The sequence below is a fragment of the Lathyrus oleraceus genome, chromosome 3, assembly GCF_024323335.1.
Source record: "Lathyrus oleraceus cultivar Zhongwan6 chromosome 3, CAAS_Psat_ZW6_1.0, whole genome shotgun sequence".
Lineage (NCBI taxonomy): Eukaryota > Viridiplantae > Streptophyta > Magnoliopsida > Fabales > Fabaceae > Lathyrus > Lathyrus oleraceus.
The window spans coordinates 151,624,101-151,645,393 of NC_066581.1; the positions used below are offsets into that span (position 1 = coordinate 151,624,101).

Sequence of the window (21,293 nt, forward strand, 5' to 3'; positions counted from 1 at the left end):
TCACCTCACTTGGTGATACCCGAATTTCAAATCAAGCTTAGTGAAATATTGGGCACCATGCAATTCGTCAAGCAGCTCATCGATCATTGGAATTGGGAATTTATCTGGTACTGCCACTTTATTAATGGCACGGTAGTCGACACACATCCGCCACGACCCATCCTTCTTCTTCACCAATATTATTGGGCTAGAAAACGCACGGTTACTCTGCTGAATAATTCCTGCCTCCAACATCTCTTTGACTTGCCTCTCTATTTCATTTTTTTGATGATGGGGGTACCTATAAGGCCTCACACTCACTGGGCCTTGACCTGGCAGTAAGTTAATGGAGTGGTCACGTGAGCGTCGTGGTGGCAGCCCCTTGGGCTCATGAAACACATCATCAAATTGCTTCAACCTCTCTTTCATTTCTGGGTGATTTGTCTCTTGTAAAACCTGGGTTTCTGTGTTGTTCAAAGTGGCATCTAAGGACCACCACTTCCTTCCATATCCCTTACTAGCTTTACCTACTATACTCTGTAGTGCTGAGATGGCTTCAGGTGTTCCTTCTATGCCCTTTAACATCACCCATTTTCCCTCATGCCAAAATTCCATCGTTTGCTTCTTCCAATTAACTATCATATCCCCCAACGATTTCAGCCACACCATGCCTAACACTACATCAACTCCTTCTAAATCAAACAGATAAGCTTCGATTTCACTAGTCACCTCCCCTGTTTTGAATAAGACATGATTACACTTTCCTCGCGTGGTGGTTTGAAACCCATCACCCAACTTGATTCTGAAATCTGGAGTAGTTTCGACGCTCCAACCCAGTTTTTGCACTAACGGCTTCGCAGTGAAATTGTGTGTCGCTCCACTGTCAATCAGAACCACCACCGGAACACCATTAATGGTTGCTCGCAACTTGAGCGTTTGTAGACTTTCACGTCTCGGAACCTCCATCTCATATAAGTTCATCACACTCATCTCCCCATCTCGCTCTTCTTCAGATTCGTCCACCTCCACTGCCAATAATTTGGCCTTCTCCTCTCCTCCATCTTCATCATCCAAAATCATGACACGTAGTTGTTTGTCTGGACACTGATGGAGGGGGTGAAAGAGACCCCCACATTTATAACAAAGACCTTTTTGTTTTCTATTCATGAGCTCTTGATAGGATAAGTGAGTAAAGCCTTTGTCACGTGCACCCTTTTCTTTTCTCTCTCCAGTCACTGGCTTGTCATCACGTGGTGGGTTATTGGGCCCTTTAGATCCATTTCCATAATTTAACCCACTGTTATGGCCTCCTTTCATAAAAACCCAATTCGTTCCTCCATTTCTCCCCGGGTTAGCCTTGTTTGAACCGCTTGGTTTCGGGTTTCGGATCCAACCCGATCCACCACTCGTTTCCCTTTCCACTGCTCTCGTGACGTGGAACAGCTTCGTTCTCGCTATCGGCCCCATAGCTACGAAACTCCGTACCCTACCTCTGATCTCACCTCTTAATCCGTGCAGAAAATACCCTAAAAATTGTTTGTCAGGTAACCTCGGAATTCGAGAAGTCAGACGTTCAAACTCCTGAATATATTCTTCCACCGTTCCTCTCTGATGAATTTCAGTGAGCTTTTCATAAACATCACCCTCTCCTAAACCTCCATACCTTCCCATCAACTCTGATCGAAGCTCCTCCCATGTCAGATCTGGGTTTTCTTCCAACAAAGAGTTAAAGAAGTGAATTATTGGTCCTTCCATGCTCAATTGTGCCAGCCCCACCTTCACGGTAGCACTCGTGTCTTGAACACGAAAATAGACCTCTGCTCTAGAGATCCATCCGGCCGGATCGTCGTCGGAGAACGCTGGTAGCTCCACCTTCTTAACCGACCTTCTAAATTCATCCAAAGCTTCACCTTTCAACTTTGTGGTTGTCGTAACCTTTTTCGATGATGCATCATCTTCAGCTTCAACCACCTTCTTTTCCAGAACCTTCTCCATCATCTGTATCAACGCTCTTTGATTCTCCCTCACTGTTTGTTGAACCTCAGCGATGGAATCAGAGAAAGCAACCTTCATCAGCGATAACTCTTGCTCCAGATCTGCAATCTCCGCCTCAATGTTTGCTACGGTTTTCTTCTTAGACATCAACCAAGCTTTCCTTCACTGGTCCCCTCTACGGATTCAGTAGGTCGGACCACTGTTAGGTTCTCTAAAAAATACTGAGAATAATATAAAGAATAGAATGAGGAATAATAAGAAGAGGCTGCTTTATTGAATGATTGGAAGAGATTTACAGAGATCAAGGAATCTACTGCCACATAGCTGAGCTCCTATGGAGTGCTTAGTAGCTCTCCATTCTCATGATTACACAATGATTCTCAAAAGTGTCCTCTTGTGATCTATTCCTAATCCTTTATGCAAACAGCCTAACAGAATTGGTTAAGACCAATTCTCTCTCTACTGCCACCTCATATCCAATCACGTGATATTTGATGCTCTTCTCCTTCTAAAATAAACCAACCAAACCTTGGCTTCACTAGGCCCACTGTGATTTGACACTTCCACCCCTGGCCCATCTTCATTCATATGGTTCCTAACAGTTTGCATGTGTATAGTTTATTTATTTCTAATGTAGATGTTGGTGTGTGATCTCATAGGATCATATCATGACCTTTCAGGATTGTTGAATCGTCTTGAGAAGCTTTATGTCATGAGGGCATCACTGTTTGGCAGGAGATTATTTAGCACGGTACAGAATCGTGATGCCGACACAGTGCCGGTGCCAACAATTAAAGTTGAAAAGTCTAACTACATTAAACGGATCTCGCCAATGTCGAAGCTTTAGCCAATGTTGAAATAAGAATTATAATCTGAGCAGCAGAGTCCTTCTGTCGTTACGCCTCTCGAAGTCACAAAAGGCAGATCCGTCGTGTCTCTAATGATCTCAAAACCAACGACAGCGACATCGAAAGATAAATGACATGCTCTGTCCCAATTAAGTATTCATGTGCAATACCTATCTAACCTCACGACGTATTTGGTTAATGATTGATATAAAATGATTGAATCTGCTTGTAACAATATTGTGGGATGCTTTTTATTGTGATTTCAGAGCATGGAATAGCTGCGATTGTATAATTCAGCAGCATATTTAATAGCATGGAGTCGCAGGCTGTGATGGACACCCTTCAAATTAGCTAGCTGATCCAACTAATGTTGCTAGCTTGTCGTTGTAGAAGTCGGAACACGCAATTCGAAATACATTTCTGATCCAACAACGCTCGTGGCATGAGCAGACTTGGATACTAGTTGCGACAGCTTCGATTCAGTCAGCATATGCAGCTGCAGAAGATTCTTTACCTATCACAGATGTGGTTTGGTCTAAAGTTCAAATTGAAAAGCAACTGTTGAATGCCAATGACGGTTTTTCGGGTGACTGATAGGATGTTTGTCTTCATCTACCTGTCAGACTTACAACTATTTTAAAAGGTGGAATCGAGCTGCGTGTTTTGATACAGAACAGATAGCATCGCGATCACTGCTAACAAAAGTATGGGACATAATTACTGTTATTAAAATATGGTTATGAGTTGCATTAGTGTTTTTATTGCGTATTGTACATGACTATGCTATCGCATGGTAGTAATGCAGGAGCTAAACCATGTTGCACGGCTGATAGTGCTATACCAAAGCATGCAGGGGCTGTACCGAGTCATATAACTGATATCCCGAACATTGCAGCAAAAAAAATTAAACTAAAGTCTAAAGGATTAAAAGTGCGTGAAGCCAAGTTCGGATTGACAGGATGCTAAAATCGCGTGTGGTTTGATGTACCGCATAATTCAATGATTTTGGGTCGAGTTCGGCCGGGTCACGGATCTGGTCATTCTATGCAACTTGTTGGAAGTTATTAGAGAGATGAGTACGTAATATACAAATTCTGTGTTATACAACTCATATTATTCATTGTAAATAATAATTAGTAATTAGTTGTCTTCTACCATATTTAGAATTAACATTTATAGGTCAGATTTAGGATTATTGATCTGTCCCTTGTATTCTCTAAATGTCTTTCATGTATTACTTACTGATATATCAAAGAAATACAAATTATTTGTTTCTTTATGATATCAGTTGCTAGGAGAATTCCTTAGGTTTTTTTCTTTTGCTTCCTTTTTTTTCTTCCATCCCATATAATGTTTGATACCGAATCCCAGCATACGCCCAAACATTCTTCACCTAAACCTGAAATACCTCAATCTATCAGGACATACCATGAAAACCACCCTGTTCAGATCACAACAATTCGACTGAACGGTCCTAGTTATTTTCGGTGGTCACAGTCTGTCCGTTTGTATCTCAGGGGGAGAGGAAAAATTGACTACATCATTGGAGACAAGAAACAACCAGACAAGGAAGGTGCAAACTATGATTGAGATGCTGAAAATTCCATGGTCATGACATAGTTAGTCAATTCCATGACTGAAGAGATAGGTGCAAACTATCTTTGTTATGCTACTACAAAAGATCTTTGGGAAAGTGTCTCTCAGATGTATTCTGATTTGGACAACCAATCCCAAATTTATGAATTAACTCTCCACTTTGGAGAAATTCGTCAAGCTGAAGATTCTGTTATCAAATACTTCAATTGTCTCAAGCGTATTTAGCAAGATCTGAACCTGTTCAATGTATATGAGTGGAAGTCACCCGAGGACTGCAAGCACTACAAGAAGATGATGGATGTTCGTCATGTCTTCAAGTTTCTTGCAAGTCTAAATATTGAGTTTGATGAGGTTCATGGCCGGATTCTTGGCAGGAATCCTATCCCTCAAATTGGTGAAGTATTTGCTGAAGTGCGTCGCGAAGAGAGTCGCAAGCAGGCGATGCTTAGAAAAAAGGTTGACATTGTCCCTCCACCAGTCAAAGGATCTGCATTGGTTGTTCCTTAAGTCAATCGCAAACCTTTCCCTAATCCACGAGGTGGTGACAAGAACCATTTAGTTTGCGACTACTGTGGTCAAAATCGTCACACTCGGCAAAATTGTTTCAAACTACATGGTAGGCCAAATGATAGAAAGGCTGAAAGGTTTGGTGATCACCCTACGTCTACAACCAATGAGGCTGTCTCGTCTCCATTTACTAAGGAGCAAATGGATCACCTTTTTAAACTTCTAAAGTTCAATATATCACCTAATGTTCCTGTTGGAACTGTGGCACAAACAGGTAAGAATTCTTGGACATTATCTGTCCAAAACCTCCAACCCTTGGATAGTAGATTAAGGGGCATCTGAACATATGACCAATTGCTCTCATTTATTCAGTTCCTATTTCCCTTGTTCCGGGTCTGGAAAAGTAAGGATTTCTGATGGTAGTTATTCTAGTATTGCAGGCAAATGCACCATTAAATTTTTAGAGCAAATTACTTAGCAATCTGTTTTACACGTTCCTAAATTGGCTTGCAATCTTTTATCTGTTCATAAACTGTTTAAGAACACTAATTGTTCTGTCATTTTTCGTTCTTCCACTTGTGTTTTTCAGGACCAGAACTCGGGGAAGATAATTGGAACTGCTAGAGAGATGAATGTATTATACTACTTTGATGAAACTCCCCTTGAAAATGCAATGGTTTTTGGTTTAAACAGTGCAAGTTTACCTACCGTTTCAGATCAAGTTATGTTATGGCATAAAAGATTAGGTCATCCTAGTTTCCCTTATCTTAAGTATTTATTTCCAAATTTTGCCAAAGAAATAAATTCCTCACAATTTCATTGTGAAGCTTGTCACTTAGCTAAACATCATCGTGTGTCTTTTATTTCAAAAGATTATTCTGCTTCGCAACCTTTTTATTTAATCCATAGTGATGTTTGGGGTCCTTCAAAAATTAAAACTATGTTTGGAAAAAATGGTTTGTGACATTTATTGATGACTAGACACATGTGTGTTGGGTTTACCTCTTAGAAAAAAAATCTGAAGTGGAACAAAAGTTTAAAGATTTTTTTCAAATGATTGAAAACCAATTTCAAACTAAGATTGGCATTCTAAGGTCTGACAATGACACTGAATATTTCAACAAATATTTAAGTACATTTCTAGTAACTAAGAGGGTAATTCATCAATCCACTTGTTGTGATACTCCACAACAAAACGGTATTGCTAAAATAAAAAATAGACATCTCCTCTAAGTTACTAAAGCTATTATGTTTTCTATGAATGTACCTAAATATCTATGGGGAAATGCCTTATTAACTGCTTGTTACCTCATCAATAGAATGCCATCTCGTGTTTTAAAATATGAGACTCCTATGTAAGTTTTACAAAATTATTTTCCCACATCTCGCATCATTGCGGATCTTCCCCTTAAAATTTTTGGTTGTCTTTGTTATGTCTACATCCCAAATATTTTTCATCCCAAATTGAATCCTAAAGCTGAAAAATGTGTTTTTCTTGGCTACGCTTCAAATAAAAAGGGTTACAAATGTTTTTACCCAATAACAAAGAATTTTTTTGAAAGTATGGATGTCAACTTTGTTGAAAATCAACCTTTTTTTAATAAAAATTCTCTTCAAGGGGAGAATCGTTGTCGGATAATATAATTTCTGAAACAAGGGGAGAAAAACTGATTGAGGATCATAATCCTCAATTTCAAGTGTATGTTCGAAAAAGGTTTCACAAAGGTATTACAAATCCAATTGTCTCTCCTGCAAAAATCCAATCGGATTTACCAAGTGAAGGTCCTACAGAAATTTCACCTTCTAGTTCTTCATCTGGTAATCCATCTTACTCTTCCAATGATTTACTGGATTTGTCTTTTCCTGATATTAATCTTCCAATTGCTTTGAGAGAAAAAATTCTTGATCTTAATATCCCAATTACTGATAGGAAACGTACTCGAACATGTACTAAACACCCCATGTCTAATTACTTGTCATATGACAAGTTATCACACACTCACAAGGCATGTGTCTAGGATTTCGAATTTGTTTGTGCCCAGTACTATTCAAGAAGCGTTAGGTGATCCGAATTAAAAATTAGCAGTGAAAAAAGAGATGAATGCTCTAAGGAAAAATAATACTTGGAGTATCAATGATCTACCTCATAACAAAAGGGCAGTTGGATGTAAATGGGTGTTTACAATGAAATGCAAGGCCGGTGGAAATGTAGAAAGGTACAAAGCAAGGCTAGTAGTTAAAGGTTTTACTCAAACTCATGGTATAGACTACCAAGAGAATTTTTCTCCCGTTGCTAAGATTAATTCCATCATAATTCTTCTCTCTCTTGCAGTAAATTTCAATTGGACACTACATCAATTTGATGTTAAAAATGCTTTTTTGAATGGAGAATTACATGAAGAAGTATATATGAGTTTCCCTCCGGGATTTGAAGAAAATCTTGGAAGAGACAAAGTCTGCAAATTGAAAAGTCCTTATATGGATTAAAACAATCACCAAGGGCATGGTTTGAGAGATTTGGTTTTATATATCATCAAATTGTCTCTTTGGAAGACTCTTTGTGAGAACATCTGCTACTTGACTTGTGATAGGTACATAGGACATACAAATTTCACCAAGGGGGAGTGTTGAAAGTTATTAGAGAGATAAGTACATAATCAACCGATTTTGTGTTATAGAGCTCATATTATTCATTATAAATAATAATTAGTAATTAATTGTCTTCTACCATATTTAGAATGAACATTTATAGGAAGAACAATTACTCTGATTCTCAGGTCAGATTTAGGATTATTGATCTGTCCCTTTGTATTCTATAAATCCCTTTCATGTATTACTTTATGATATATCAAAGACATACAAATTATTTGTTTCTTTACAACTATTACAAGAGATTCGTCGTACAACCTTATTTCAAATTGAAGGTTTCATTTTGGTTGATGTAAACTTCTTAAAAACCTATGCTTGGTAGAGGGAAGTTGTGGTGTATTGGTGCGACGACACTTGATGAGTATCGGAAGTATGATCTAAACCGTGCTGCTGAATTGAAGGAGTCATATGACTATATGAATTACGAGAAAATCTATGCTGAGAGAGGAAGTTACATGAAATGATATTTCTGAAACCGTAAGCAAGTGAACCGATATTCATGTTTCAAAACTTCAACAATCAGAAGCACTTATAAGAACTGATATGAGTGAGTACATAGAAAGGCATGCAGCTTCAAGATTGATCGACAATGCATTTGAATGAAAAAATGATAGTTCATGGAGTTCTATCATAGGATCTTACAAACAAAACGGCATGGAAGTAGAAGCTTTAGACCTATGCAAAGAGATGTTGTTCCAAAGAATGACAACACTGTTGTTGGCACTGTCAAAACCAAAGGAACTGTTCAACTTGTTGATTGATACACAATTGGTTTCAGGTATAGTATCAGTTATCGGCTTCCTACAGTGGTGCATGACGACGACCTTGCTAAAGCGCAAAGAACTGTCTGTATGATCAGTAACAGCATTGCTACTGCAGAAGTTCCCTCTCACATTGACGAATAAGTTGATCTTATGTATGTATTCGATTTTATAGCATTGGATAACATATTTATTGCAGCTGCAGCAAGCGAGGGCAAAACATCAAATCAATAACCTGGTTCAATTCAAATTGTTGAATAAACTTTAATGTCATAGTTAATAGGTTTTATTAATAAGTTAATGGAGAGATTTGGAAGGTCAATAGACAGTGGCAAAATTAATAGTATTTACTAATTATCATAATTCCTAGAATAGCTAAGGTTTCTGAGTATGTATAAAGACCAAAATTGTACTCTAATAAAACACAAAAGTTTATAAACGAATCGTTTCTTCTGACAAATTGGAATCAGAGCTAATGGCAAACATGATGAATCAAATGCCGTTGCCACGGCTAACGAAGTTAAATTACGAAAACTGGAGTATCCAAATGAAAGCTCTTCTCGGATCTCTAGACGCGTGGGAGGTGACCGAAGATGGGTTTGAAGAACCAACAGATGTTGAGGGATATACGGCAGCTCAAAACAAGGCGTTGAAAGAGACGCGATCGAAGGATAAAACGGCATTATACATGCTGTTTAGGGTTGTTGATGAATCAGGCTTCGAAAAGATTGCCGGTTCGACTACGTCGAAAGAAGCGTGGGACACGCTAGAGAAAGTGTTCAAAGGAGCAGATCGAGTAAAGCAAGTTCGACTCCAAACACTTCGTGGCGAATTGGAGAGGATGCAAATGAAGGAGTCAGAAAATGTATCTGACTACATCACGCGTGTACAAAAGGTGGTGAACCAACTCACCAGAAATGGCGAAACAGTAACTGATGCACGAGTTGTCGAAAAGATTTTGAGATCTTTAACAGATAAATTTGAGAATATTGTGTGTGCAATAGAAGATTCGAAGGACCTTTCGATGCTCGCAGTCGAAGAGCTCGCTGGTTCCCTCGAAGCACACGAACAACGAAAGATGAAAAAGAAGGAAGAAGGAGCAGAGGACGCAAATCAAACCAAGGAGCAAATCAAAGACGAAAAGGTACTTTTTCTCAAAATTTTCGAGGAAGAGGACGTGGTCGTGGAGGACGTGACAATGGTCGAAGTGGTAGAGGCAGCAACTTCGAGAGAGGACAGTCGAACCAGCAAAATTGGCATGGCAGAGGACGTGGTCAAAGAGGTGGTAGGTCGAACCATTCCAACTTTGAATGCTACAAGTGTGGCAAGTATGGTCATTGTGCGAAGGATTGTAACTCATTCAAATGCTATAACTGTGATAAAGTGGGACATCTTGCAAAAGATTGTCGAATCGAAAAGAAGGTAGAAGAAATAACCAATCTAACTTTGGAAGCTGAAGCAAATGAAGGTTTTCTCTTGATGGCTCAAAGTGAGATCAACTCAAATGACAATGTTTGGTATCTTGACTCAGGAGCAAGTAACCATATGTGTGGTCACAAACACTTGTTTAAAGAAATGAGAAAGATTGAAGATGGAAATGTGTCTTTCGGAGATGCATCGAAAGTGAAGGTCGAAGGCAAAGGAACGATTCGTTACCTGCAGAAGGATGGGTTGATTGGATCAATTCAAGATGTTTATTATGTACCAAATCTTAAAACCAACATCTTTAGTTTGGGACAACTTACAGAAAAAGGTTATTCGATACTTATGAAAGAACGGATACTGCATTTGAAGGACAAGCTGGGACATCTGATTGCTCGTGTCGAAATGGAGAAAAATAGAATGTACAAACTGAATCTGATAAACGTTCGAGAAAGATGTTTACAAGTAAGCGTCGAAGACAAAGCGTCACTATGGCATCTACGCTTTGGTCATCTACATCATGCTGGTTTAAAAAGGTTGGCGAAAAAGAACATGGTGCACGGACTACCAGATATGGATTATGAAGGAAAGTTCTGTGAAGAATGTGTGCTTAGCAAATAAACAAGAACTTCATTTCAAAAGAAGGCAGAATATCAAGCTAAGCATATCCTTGATTTGATTCACACCGACATATGTAGGCCAATCACGCCAGAATCTTTCAGTAGCAAAAGGCACTTTATTTCCTTTATCGACGATTACTCACGAAAGACATGGGTTTATTTCTTGAAAGAAAAGTCTGAAGCATTCAAGGTGTTCAAAAGGTTCAAGGTAATGGTGGAGAAGGAAACCGACAAACACATTAAAGCAGTTCGATCTGATAGAGGTGGTGAGTATACTTCGACAGCTTTTATGAAGTATTGTGAAGAGTAGGGTATAAGGAGATTTCTAACTGCAGCATACTCACCTCAACAAAATGGGGTGGCTGAAAGGAAGAATCGAACAATCCTTGACATGGTTCGTTCAATGCTTAAAAGCAAGAACATGCCAAAGGAATTTTGGGCAGAAGCTGTAAAATGTGCCATTTATGTTCAGAATCGATGTCCACATTCAAAATTAGAAGATCAAACACCACAAGAAGCGTGGAGCGGACAGAAGCCAACAGTTTCTCATCTCAAAGTATTTGGAAGTGTGGCTTATGCACACGTACCAGATCAACGAAGAACGAAACTTGAAGACAAAAGTCAGAAATACATACTCATAGGGTATGATGAGAAAACAAAAGGGTACAAGCTATTTGATCCCATAAGAAAGAAGGTGATAGTGAGTAGAGACGTTCAAATAAACGAAGCAAGTAAGTGGGACTGGAACAGTTCGACAGAAGCTGTTGTCGAAGTTGAAGAATCATCTGTTGCTGTACCATCAAATATTTCGACAAAACTTGAAGATTCTGACAATGAAGATGAACCTACACAACCCAGAATGCGAAGTTTACAAGATCTGTATGATTCGACAAGTGAAGTGCACCTTGTATGTCTCTTAGCAGATGCTGAAAACATCAGTTTTGAAGAAGCAGTACGAGACAAGAAGTGGAAAAGTGCCATGGACGAAGAGATGGGGGCGATTAACCACAATAACACTTGGGAGCTAGTTGAATTGCCAAAAGGTAGTCAACCCATTGGTGTAAAGTGGGTATTCAAGAAAAAAGATGAACGCTCAAGGAGAAATAAAACGATACAAAGCGAGACTTATTGCGAAGGGATACAAACAGAAAGCATGAGTTGATTATGACGAAGTATTTGCACCTGTTGCAAGAATGGAGACAATTCGATTACTCATATCTCAAGCTGCTCAATTCAAATGGCCAATATTTCAAATGGATGTCAAAACAACTTTTCTGAATGGTGTACTAGAAGAAGAAGTCTATGTCGAACAACCACTCGGGTACATGAAAGCTGGAGAAGAGAAGAAGGTACTGAAATTGAAGAAAGTGCTATATGGGCTGAAGCAAGCACCGCGGGCATGGAACACACGTATCGACACATATTTCAAGGAGAACGGGTTCGAGCAATGTCCGTACGAACATGCCCTCTATGTGAAGAAAAATGGAAGGAATGTATTACTTGTTGCTCTCTATGTTGATGATCTTATTTTTCTGGGCAGTAATGATCAGATGATAGAAGAATTCAAAAGCACAATGACACGTGAATTCGAGATGACAGATTTAGGCCTGATGAGATTCTTTCTTGGTCTGGAAGTTCGACAAGAAGAAACAGGAATCTTCATCTCACAAGAAAAATATGCAAAAGAAATCTTGAAAAGATATAAGATGGAAAGTTGTAATCCGACTTCGACGCCAATGGAACCAGGAACAAAGTTGTCGAAATTTGATGGAGGAGAACGTGTCGAAGCAGGAAAATATCAAAGTTTGGTAGGAAGTCTTCGCTACCTCACATGTACAAGACCAGATATCTCATTAAGTGTAGGCATTGTAAGTCGATTCATGGAGGAGCCAGTTTACACACATTGGAAAGCATTGAAGCGAATTCTGAGGTACATCTAAGGAACAGTGTCACTTGGGATGTTTTACTCGAATTCAGACAAATACAAGTTGGTTGGTTACTCTGACAGTGATTGGTGCGGAGACATAGACGATCGAAAAAGCACTTCTGGATATGTGTTCTTCATGGGAAATACTGCATTCACTTGGCTTTCTAAAAAGCAACCAATAGTAACACTTTTGACATGTGAAGCAAAATATGTAGCAGCATCCTGGTGCGTTTGTCATGCAATATGGCTCAGAAGATTGATGAGTAAAATGGAGCTAGAACAGAAAAGTGCAACAATAATACAAGTTGACAACAGGTCAGCAATTGAGTTAGCAAAGAATCCAGTAAACCATGAAAGGAGCAAACACATTGACGTTCGCTTCCACTTCATTCGAGAACACGTGAAGGAAGGAAATGTCGAATTGAAGCATGTAGCAAGTAAGGACCAAGCAGCAGACATTTTCACAAAACCACTATCAAAAGAAATCTTCAACAGAGGCAAGAAATTGATAGGCATGATGAATAGAAGAAACATTTAAGTTTACAGAGGAATTTTGTTGAATAAACTTTAATGTCATAGTTAATAGGTTTTATTAATAAGTTAATGGAGAGATTTGGAAGGTCAATAGACAGTGGCAAAATTAATAGTATTTACTAATTATCATAATTCCTAAAATAGCTAAGGTTTCTGAGTATGTATAAAGACCAAAATTGTACTCTAATAAAACACAAAAGTTTATAAACGAATCGTTTCTTCTGACAAATTGGAATCAGAGCTAATGGCAAACATGATGAATCAAATGCCGTTGCCACGGCTAACGAAGTTAAATTACGAAAACTGGAGTATCCAAATGAAAGCTCTTCTCGGATCTCTAGACGCGTGGGAGGTGACCGAAGATGGGTTTGAAGAACCAACAGATGTTGAGGGATATACGGCAGCTCAAAACAAGGCGTTGAAAGAGACGCGATCGAAGGATAAAACGGCATTATACATGCTGTTTAGGGTTGTTGATGAATCAGGCTTCGAAAAGATTGCCGGTTCGACTACGTCGAAAGAAGCGTGGGACACGCTAGAGAAAGTGTTCAAAGGAGCAGATCGAGTAAAGCAAGTTCGACTCCAAACACTTCGTGGCGAATTGGAGAGGATGCAAATGAAGGAGTCAGAAAATGTATCTGACTACATCACGCGTGTACAAAAGGTGGTGAACCAACTCACCAGAAATGGCGAAACAGTAACTGATGCACGAGTTGTCGAAAAGATTTTGAGATCTTTAACAGATAAATTTGAGAATATTGTGTGTGCAATAGAAGATTCGAAGGACCTTTCGATGCTCGCAGTCGAAGAGCTCGCTGGTTCCCTCGAAGCACACGAACAACGAAAGATGAAAAAGAAGGAAGAAGGAGCAGAGGACGCAAATCAAACCAAGGAGCAAATCAAAGACGAAAAGGTACTTTTTCTCAAAATTTTCGAGGAAGAGGACGTGGTCGTGGAGGACGTGACAATGGTCGAAGTGGTAGAGGCAGCAACTTCGAGAGAGGACAGTCGAACCAGCAAAATTGGCATGGCAGAGGACGTGGTCAAAGAGGTGGTAGGTCGAACCATTCCAACTTTGAATGCTACAAGTGTGGCAAGTATGGTCATTGTGCGAAGGATTGTAACTCATTCAAATGCTATAACTGTGATAAAGTGGGACATCTTGCAAAAGATTGTCGAATCGAAAAGAAGGTAGAAGAAATAACCAATCTAACTTTGGAAGCTGAAGCAAATGAAGGTTTTCTCTTGATGGCTCAAAGTGAGATCAACTCAAATGACAATGTTTGGTATCTTGACTCAGGAGCAAGTAACCATATGTGTGGTCACAAACACTTGTTTAAAGAAATGAGAAAGATTGAAGATGGAAATGTGTCTTTCGGAGATGCATCGAAAGTGAAGGTCGAAGGCAAAGGAACGATTCGTTACCTGCAGAAGGATGGGTTGATTGGATCAATTCAAGATGTTTATTATGTACCAAATCTTAAAACCAACATCTTTAGTTTGGGACAACTTACAGAAAAAGGTTATTCGATACTTATGAAAGAACGGATACTGCATTTGAAGGACAAGCTGGGACATCTGATTGCTCGTGTCGAAATGGAGAAAAATAGAATGTACAAACTGAATCTGATAAACGTTCGAGAAAGATGTTTACAAGTAAGCGTCGAAGACAAAGCGTCACTATGGCATCTACGCTTTGGTCATCTACATCATGCTGGTTTAAAAAGGTTGGCGAAAAAGAACATGGTGCACGGACTACCAGATATGGATTATGAAGGAAAGTTCTGTGAAGAATGTGTGCTTAGCAAATAAACAAGAACTTCATTTCAAAAGAAGGCAGAATATCAAGCTAAGCATATCCTTGATTTGATTCACACCGACATATGTAGGCCAATCACGCCAGAATCTTTCAGTAGCAAAAGGCACTTTATTTCCTTTATCGACGATTACTCACGAAAGACATGGGTTTATTTCTTGAAAGAAAAGTCTGAAGCATTCAAGGTGTTCAAAAGGTTCAAGGTAATGGTGGAGAAGGAAACCGACAAACACATTAAAGCAGTTCGATCTGATAGAGGTGGTGAGTATACTTCGACAGCTTTTATGAAGTATTGTGAAGAGTAGGGTATAAGGAGATTTCTAACTGCAGCATACTCACCTCAACAAAATGGGGTGGCTGAAAGGAAGAATCGAACAATCCTTGACATGGTTCGTTCAATGCTTAAAAGCAAGAACATGCCAAAGGAATTTTGGGCAGAAGCTGTAAAATGTGCCATTTATGTTCAGAATCGATGTCCACATTCAAAATTAGAAGATCAAACACCACAAGAAGCGTGGAGCGGACAGAAGCCAACAGTTTCTCATCTCAAAGTATTTGGAAGTGTGGCTTATGCACACGTACCAGATCAACGAAGAACGAAACTTGAAGACAAAAGTCAGAAATACATACTCATAGGGTATGATGAGAAAACAAAAGGGTACAAGCTATTTGATCCCATAAGAAAGAAGGTGATAGTGAGTAGAGACGTTCAAATAAACGAAGCAAGTAAGTGGGACTGGAACAGTTCGACAGAAGCTGTTGTCGAAGTTGAAGAATCATCTGTTGCTGTACCATCAAATATTTCGACAAAACTTGAAGATTCTGACAATGAAGATGAACCTACACAACCCAGAATGCGAAGTTTACAAGATCTGTATGATTCGACAAGTGAAGTGCACCTTGTATGTCTCTTAGCAGATGCTGAAAACATCAGTTTTGAAGAAGCAGTACGAGACAAGAAGTGGAAAAGTGCCATGGACGAAGAGATGGGGGCGATTAACCACAATAACACTTGGGAGCTAGTTGAATTGCCAAAAGGTAGTCAACCCATTGGTGTAAAGTGGGTATTCAAGAAAAAGATGAACGCTCAAGGAGAAATAAAACGATACAAAGCGAGACTTATTGCGAAGGGATACAAACAGAAAGCATGAGTTGATTATGACGAAGTATTTGCACCTGTTGCAAGAATGGAGACAATTCGATTACTCATATCTCAAGCTGCTCAATTCAAATGGCCAATATTTCAAATGGATGTCAAAACAACTTTTCTGAATGGTGTACTAGAAGAAGAAGTCTATGTCGAACAACCACTCGGGTACATGAAAGCTGGAGAAGAGAAGAAGGTACTGAAATTGAAGAAAGTGCTATATGGGCTGAAGCAAGCACCGCGGGCATGGAACACACGTATCGACACATATTTCAAGGAGAACGGGTTCGAGCAATGTCCGTACGAACATGCCCTCTATGTGAAGAAAAATGGAAGGAATGTATTACTTGTTGCTCTCTATGTTGATGATCTTATTTTTCTGGGCAGTAATGATCAGATGATAGAAGAATTCAAAAGCACAATGACACGTGAATTCGAGATGACAGATTTAGGCCTGATGAGATTCTTTCTTGGTCTGGAAGTTCGACAAGAAGAAACAGGAATCTTCATCTCACAAGAAAAATATGCAAAAGAAATCTTGAAAAGATATAAGATGGAAAGTTGTAATCCGACTTCGACGCCAATGGAACCAGGAACAAAGTTGTCGAAATTTGATGGAGGAGAACGTGTCGAAGCAGGAAAATATCGAAGTTTGGTAGGAAGTCTTCGCTACCTCACATGTACAAGACCAGATATCTCATTAAGTGTAGGCATTGTAAGTCGATTCATGGAGGAGCCAGTTTACACACATTGGAAAGCATTGAAGCGAATTCTGAGGTACATCTAAGGAACAGTGTCACTTGGGATGTTTTACTCGAATTCAGACAAATACAAGTTGGTTGGTTACTCTGACAGTGATTGGTGCGGAGACATAGACGATCGAAAAAGCACTTCTGGATATGTGTTCTTCATGGGAAATACTGCATTCACTTGGCTTTCTAAAAAGCAACCAATAGTAACACTTTTGACATGTGAAGCAAAATATGTAGCAGCATCCTGGTGCGTTTGTCATGCAATATGGCTCAGAAGATTGATGAGTAAAATGGAGCTAGAACAGAAAAGTGCAACAATAATACAAGTTGACAACAGGTCAGCAATTGAGTTAGCAAAGAATCCAGTAAACCATGAAAGGAGCAAACACATTGACGTTCGCTTCCACTTCATTCGAGAACACGTGAAGGAAGGAAATGTCGAATTGAAGCATGTAGCAAGTAAGGACCAAGCAGCAGACATTTTCACAAAACCACTATCAAAAGAAATCTTCAACAGAGGCAAGAAATTGATAGGCATGATGAATAGAAGAAACATTTAAGTTTACAGAGGAATTTTGTTGAATAAACTTTAATATCATAGTTAATAGGTTTTATTAATAAGTTAATGGAGAGATTTGGAAGGTCAATAGACAGTGGCAAAATTAATAGTATTTACTAATTATCATAATTCCTAAAATAGCTAAGGTTTCTGAGTATGTATAAAGACCAAAATTGTACTCTAATAAAACACAAAAGTTTATAAACGAATCGTTTCTTCTGACAAATTGGAATCAGAGCTAATGGCAAACATGATGAATCAAATGCCGTTGCCACGGCTAACGAAGTTAAATTACGAAAACTGGAGTATCCAAATGAAAGCTCTTCTCGGATCTCTAGACGCGTGGGAGGTGACCGAAGATGGGTTTGAAGAACCAACAGATGTTGAGGGATATACGGCAGCTCAAAACAAGGCGTTGAAAGAGACGCGATCGAAGGATAAAACGGCATTATACATGCTGTTTAGGGTTGTTGATGAATCAGGCTTCGAAAAGATTGCCGGTTCGACTACGTCGAAAGAAGCGTGGGACACGCTAGAGAAAGTGTTCAAAGGAGCAGATCGAGTAAAGCAAGTTCGACTCCAAACACTTCGTGGCGAATTGGAGAGGATGCAAATGAAGGAGTCAGAAAATGTATCTGACTACATCACGCGTGTACAAAAGGTGGTGAACCAACTCACCAGAAATGGCGAAACAGTAACTGATGCACGAGTTGTCGAAAAGATTTTGAGATCTTTAACAGATAAATTTGAGAATATTGTGTGTGCAATAGAAGATTCGAAGGACCTTTCGATGCTCGCAGTCGAAGAGCTCGCTGGTTCCCTCGAAGCACACGAACAACGAAAGATGAAAAAGAAGGAAGAAGGAGCAGAGGACGCAAATCAAACCAAGGAGCAAATCAAAGACGAAAAGGTACTTTTTCTCAAAATTTTCGAGGAAGAGGACGTGGTCGTGGAGGACGTGACAATGGTCGAAGTGGTAGAGGCAGCAACTTCGAGAGAGGACAGTCGAACCAGCAAAATTGGCATGGCAGAGGACGTGGTCAAAGAGGTGGTAGGTCGAACCATTCCAACTTTGAATGCTACAAGTGTGGCAAGTATGGTCATTGTGCGAAGGATTGTAACTCATTCAAATGCTATAACTGTGATAAAGTGGGACATCTTGCAAAAGATTGTCGAATCGAAAAGAAGGTAGAAGAAATAACCAATCTAACTTTGGAAGCTGAAGCAAATGAAGGTTTTCTCTTGATGGCTCAAAGTGAGATCAACTCAAATGACAATGTTTGGTATCTTGACTCAGGAGCAAGTAACCATATGTGTGGTCACAAACACTTGTTTAAAGAAATGAGAAAGATTGAAGATGGAAATGTGTCTTTCGGAGATGCATCGAAAGTGAAGGTCGAAGGCAAAGGAACGATTCGTTACCTGCAGAAGGATGGGTTGATTGGATCAATTCAAGATGTTTATTATGTACCAAATCTTAAAACCAACATCTTTAGTTTGGGACAACTTACAGAAAAAGGTTATTCGATACTTATGAAAGAACGGATACTGCATTTGAAGGACAAGCTGGGACATCTGATTGCTCGTGTCGAAATGGAGAAAAATAGAATGTACAAACTGAATCTGATAAACGTTCGAGAAAGATGTTTACAAGTAAGCGTCGAAGACAAAGCGTCACTATGGCATCTACGCTTTGGTCATCTACATCATGCTGGTTTAAAAAGGTTGGCGAAAAAGAACATGGTGCACGGACTACCAGATATGGATTATGAAGGAAAGTTCTGTGAAGAATGTGTGCTTAGCAAATAAACAAGAACTTCATTTCAAAAGAAGGCAGAATATCAAGCTAAGCATATCCTTGATTTGATTCACACCGACATATGTAGGCCAATCACGCCAGAATCTTTCAGTAGCAAAAGGCACTTTATTTCCTTTATCGACGATTACTCACGAAAGACATGGGTTTATTTCTTGAAAGAAAAGTCTGAAGCATTCAAGGTGTTCAAAAGGTTCAAGGTAATGGTGGAGAAGGAAACCGACAAACACATTAAAGCAGTTCGATCTGATAGAGGTGGTGAGTATACTTCGACAGCTTTTATGAAGTATTGTGAAGAGTAGGGTATAAGGAGATTTCTAACTGCAGCATACTCACCTCAACAAAATGGGGTGGCTGAAAGGAAGAATCGAACAATCCTTGACATGGTTCGTTCAATGCTTAAAAGCAAGAACATGCCAAAGGAATTTTGGGCAGAAGCTGTAAAATGTGCCATTTATGTTCAGAATCGATGTCCACATTCAAAATTAGAAGATCAAACACCACAAGAAGCGTGGAGCGGACAGAAGCCAACAGTTTCTCATCTCAAAGTATTTGGAAGTGTGGCTTATGCACACGTACCAGATCAACGAAGAACGAAACTTGAAGACAAAAGTCAGAAATACATACTCATAGGGTATGATGAGAAAACAAAAGGGTACAAGCTATTTGATCCCATAAGAAAGAAGGTGATAGTGAGTAGAGACGTTCAAATAAACGAAGCAAGTAAGTGGGACTGGAACAGTTCGACAGAAGCTGTTGTCGAAGTTGAAGAATCATCTGTTGCTGTACCATCAAATATTTCGACAAAACTTGAAGATTCTGACAATGAAGATGAACCTACACAACCCAGAATGCGAAGTTTACAAGATCTGTATGATTCGACAAGTGAAGTGCACCTTGTATGTCTCTTAGCAGATGCTGAAAACATCAGTTTTGAAGAAGCAGTACGAGACAAGAAGTGGAAAAGTGCCATGGACGAAGAGATGGGGGCGATTAACCACAATAACACTTGGGAGCTAGTTGAATTGCCAAAAGGTAGTCAACCCATTGGTGTAAAGTGGGTATTCAAGAAAAAAGATGAACGCTCAAGGAGAAATAAAACGATACAAAGCGAGACTTATTGCGAAGGGATACAAACAGAAAGCATGAGTTGATTATGACGAAGTATTTGCACCTGTTGCAAGAATGGAGACAATTCGATTACTCATATCTCAAGCTGCTCAATTCAAATGGCCAATATTTCAAATGGATGTCAAAACAACTTTTCTGAATGGTGTACTAGAAGAAGAAGTCTATGTCGAACAACCACTCGGGTACATGAAAGCTGGAGAAGAGAAGAAGGTACTGAAATTGAAGAAAGTGCTATATGGGCTGAAGCAAGCACCGCGGGCATGGAACACACGTATCGACACATATTTCAAGGAGAACGGGTTCGAGCAATGTCCGTACGAACATGCCCTCTATGTGAAGAAAAATGGAAGGAATGTATTACTTGTTGCTCTCTATGTTGATGATCTTATTTTTCTGGGCAGTAATGATCAGATGATAGAAGAATTCAAAAGCACAATGACACGTGAATTCGAGATGACAGATTTAGGCCTGATGAGATTCTTTCTTGGTCTGGAAGTTCGACAAGAAGAAACAGGAATCTTCATCTCACAAGAAAAATATGCAAAAGAAATCTTGAAAAGATATAAGATGGAAAGTTGTAATCCGACTTCGACGCCAATGGAACCAGGAACAAAGTTGTCGAAATTTGATGGAGGAGAACGTGTCGAAGCAGGAAAATATCGAAGTTTGGTAGGAAGTCTTCGCTACCTCACATGTACAAGACCAGATATCTCATTAAGTGTAGGCATTGTAAGTCGATTCATGGAGGAGCCAGTTTACACACATTGGAAAGCATTGAAGCGAATTCTGAGGTACATCTAAGGAACAGTGTCACTTGGGATGTTTTACTCGAATTCAGACAAATACAAGTTGGTTGGTTACTCTGACAGTGATTGGTGCGGAGACATAGACGATCGAAAAAGCACTTCTGGATATGTGTTCTTCATGGGAAATACTGCATTCACTTGGCTTTCTAAAAAGCAACCAATAGTAACACTTTTGACATGTGAAGCAAAATATGTAGCAGCATCCTGGTGCGTTTGTCATGCAATATGGCTCAGAAGATTGATGAGTAAAATGGAGCTAGAACAGAAAAGTGCAACAATAATACAAGTTGACAACAGGTCAGCAATTGAGTTAGCAAAGAATCCAGTAAACCATGAAAGGAGCAAACACATTGACGTTCGCTTCCACTTCATTCGAGAACACGTGAAGGAAGGAAATGTCGAATTGAAGCATGTAGCAAGTAAGGACC

The 21,293-nt window shown here is 39.4% G+C and overlaps 1 protein-coding gene across 1 annotated transcript; it reads right to left on the reverse strand.

Annotated features, from left to right (window-relative positions):
• Positions 1–2,121, reverse strand: LOC127130147 (uncharacterized). The gene has a single exon (XM_051059211.1). It carries the CDS (start codon positions 2,119–2,121, stop codon positions 1–3), a length of 2,121 nt encoding a protein of 706 aa, XP_050915168.1.
• Positions 2,122–21,293: the final 19,172 nt, after the last annotated feature.

Bases quoted from the DNA above. Each gene is read 5' to 3' on its own strand.
- LOC127130147 (XM_051059211.1), bottom strand. From the start codon at position 2,121: ATGTCTAAGAAGAAAACCGTAGCAAACATTGAGGCGGAGATTGCAGAT.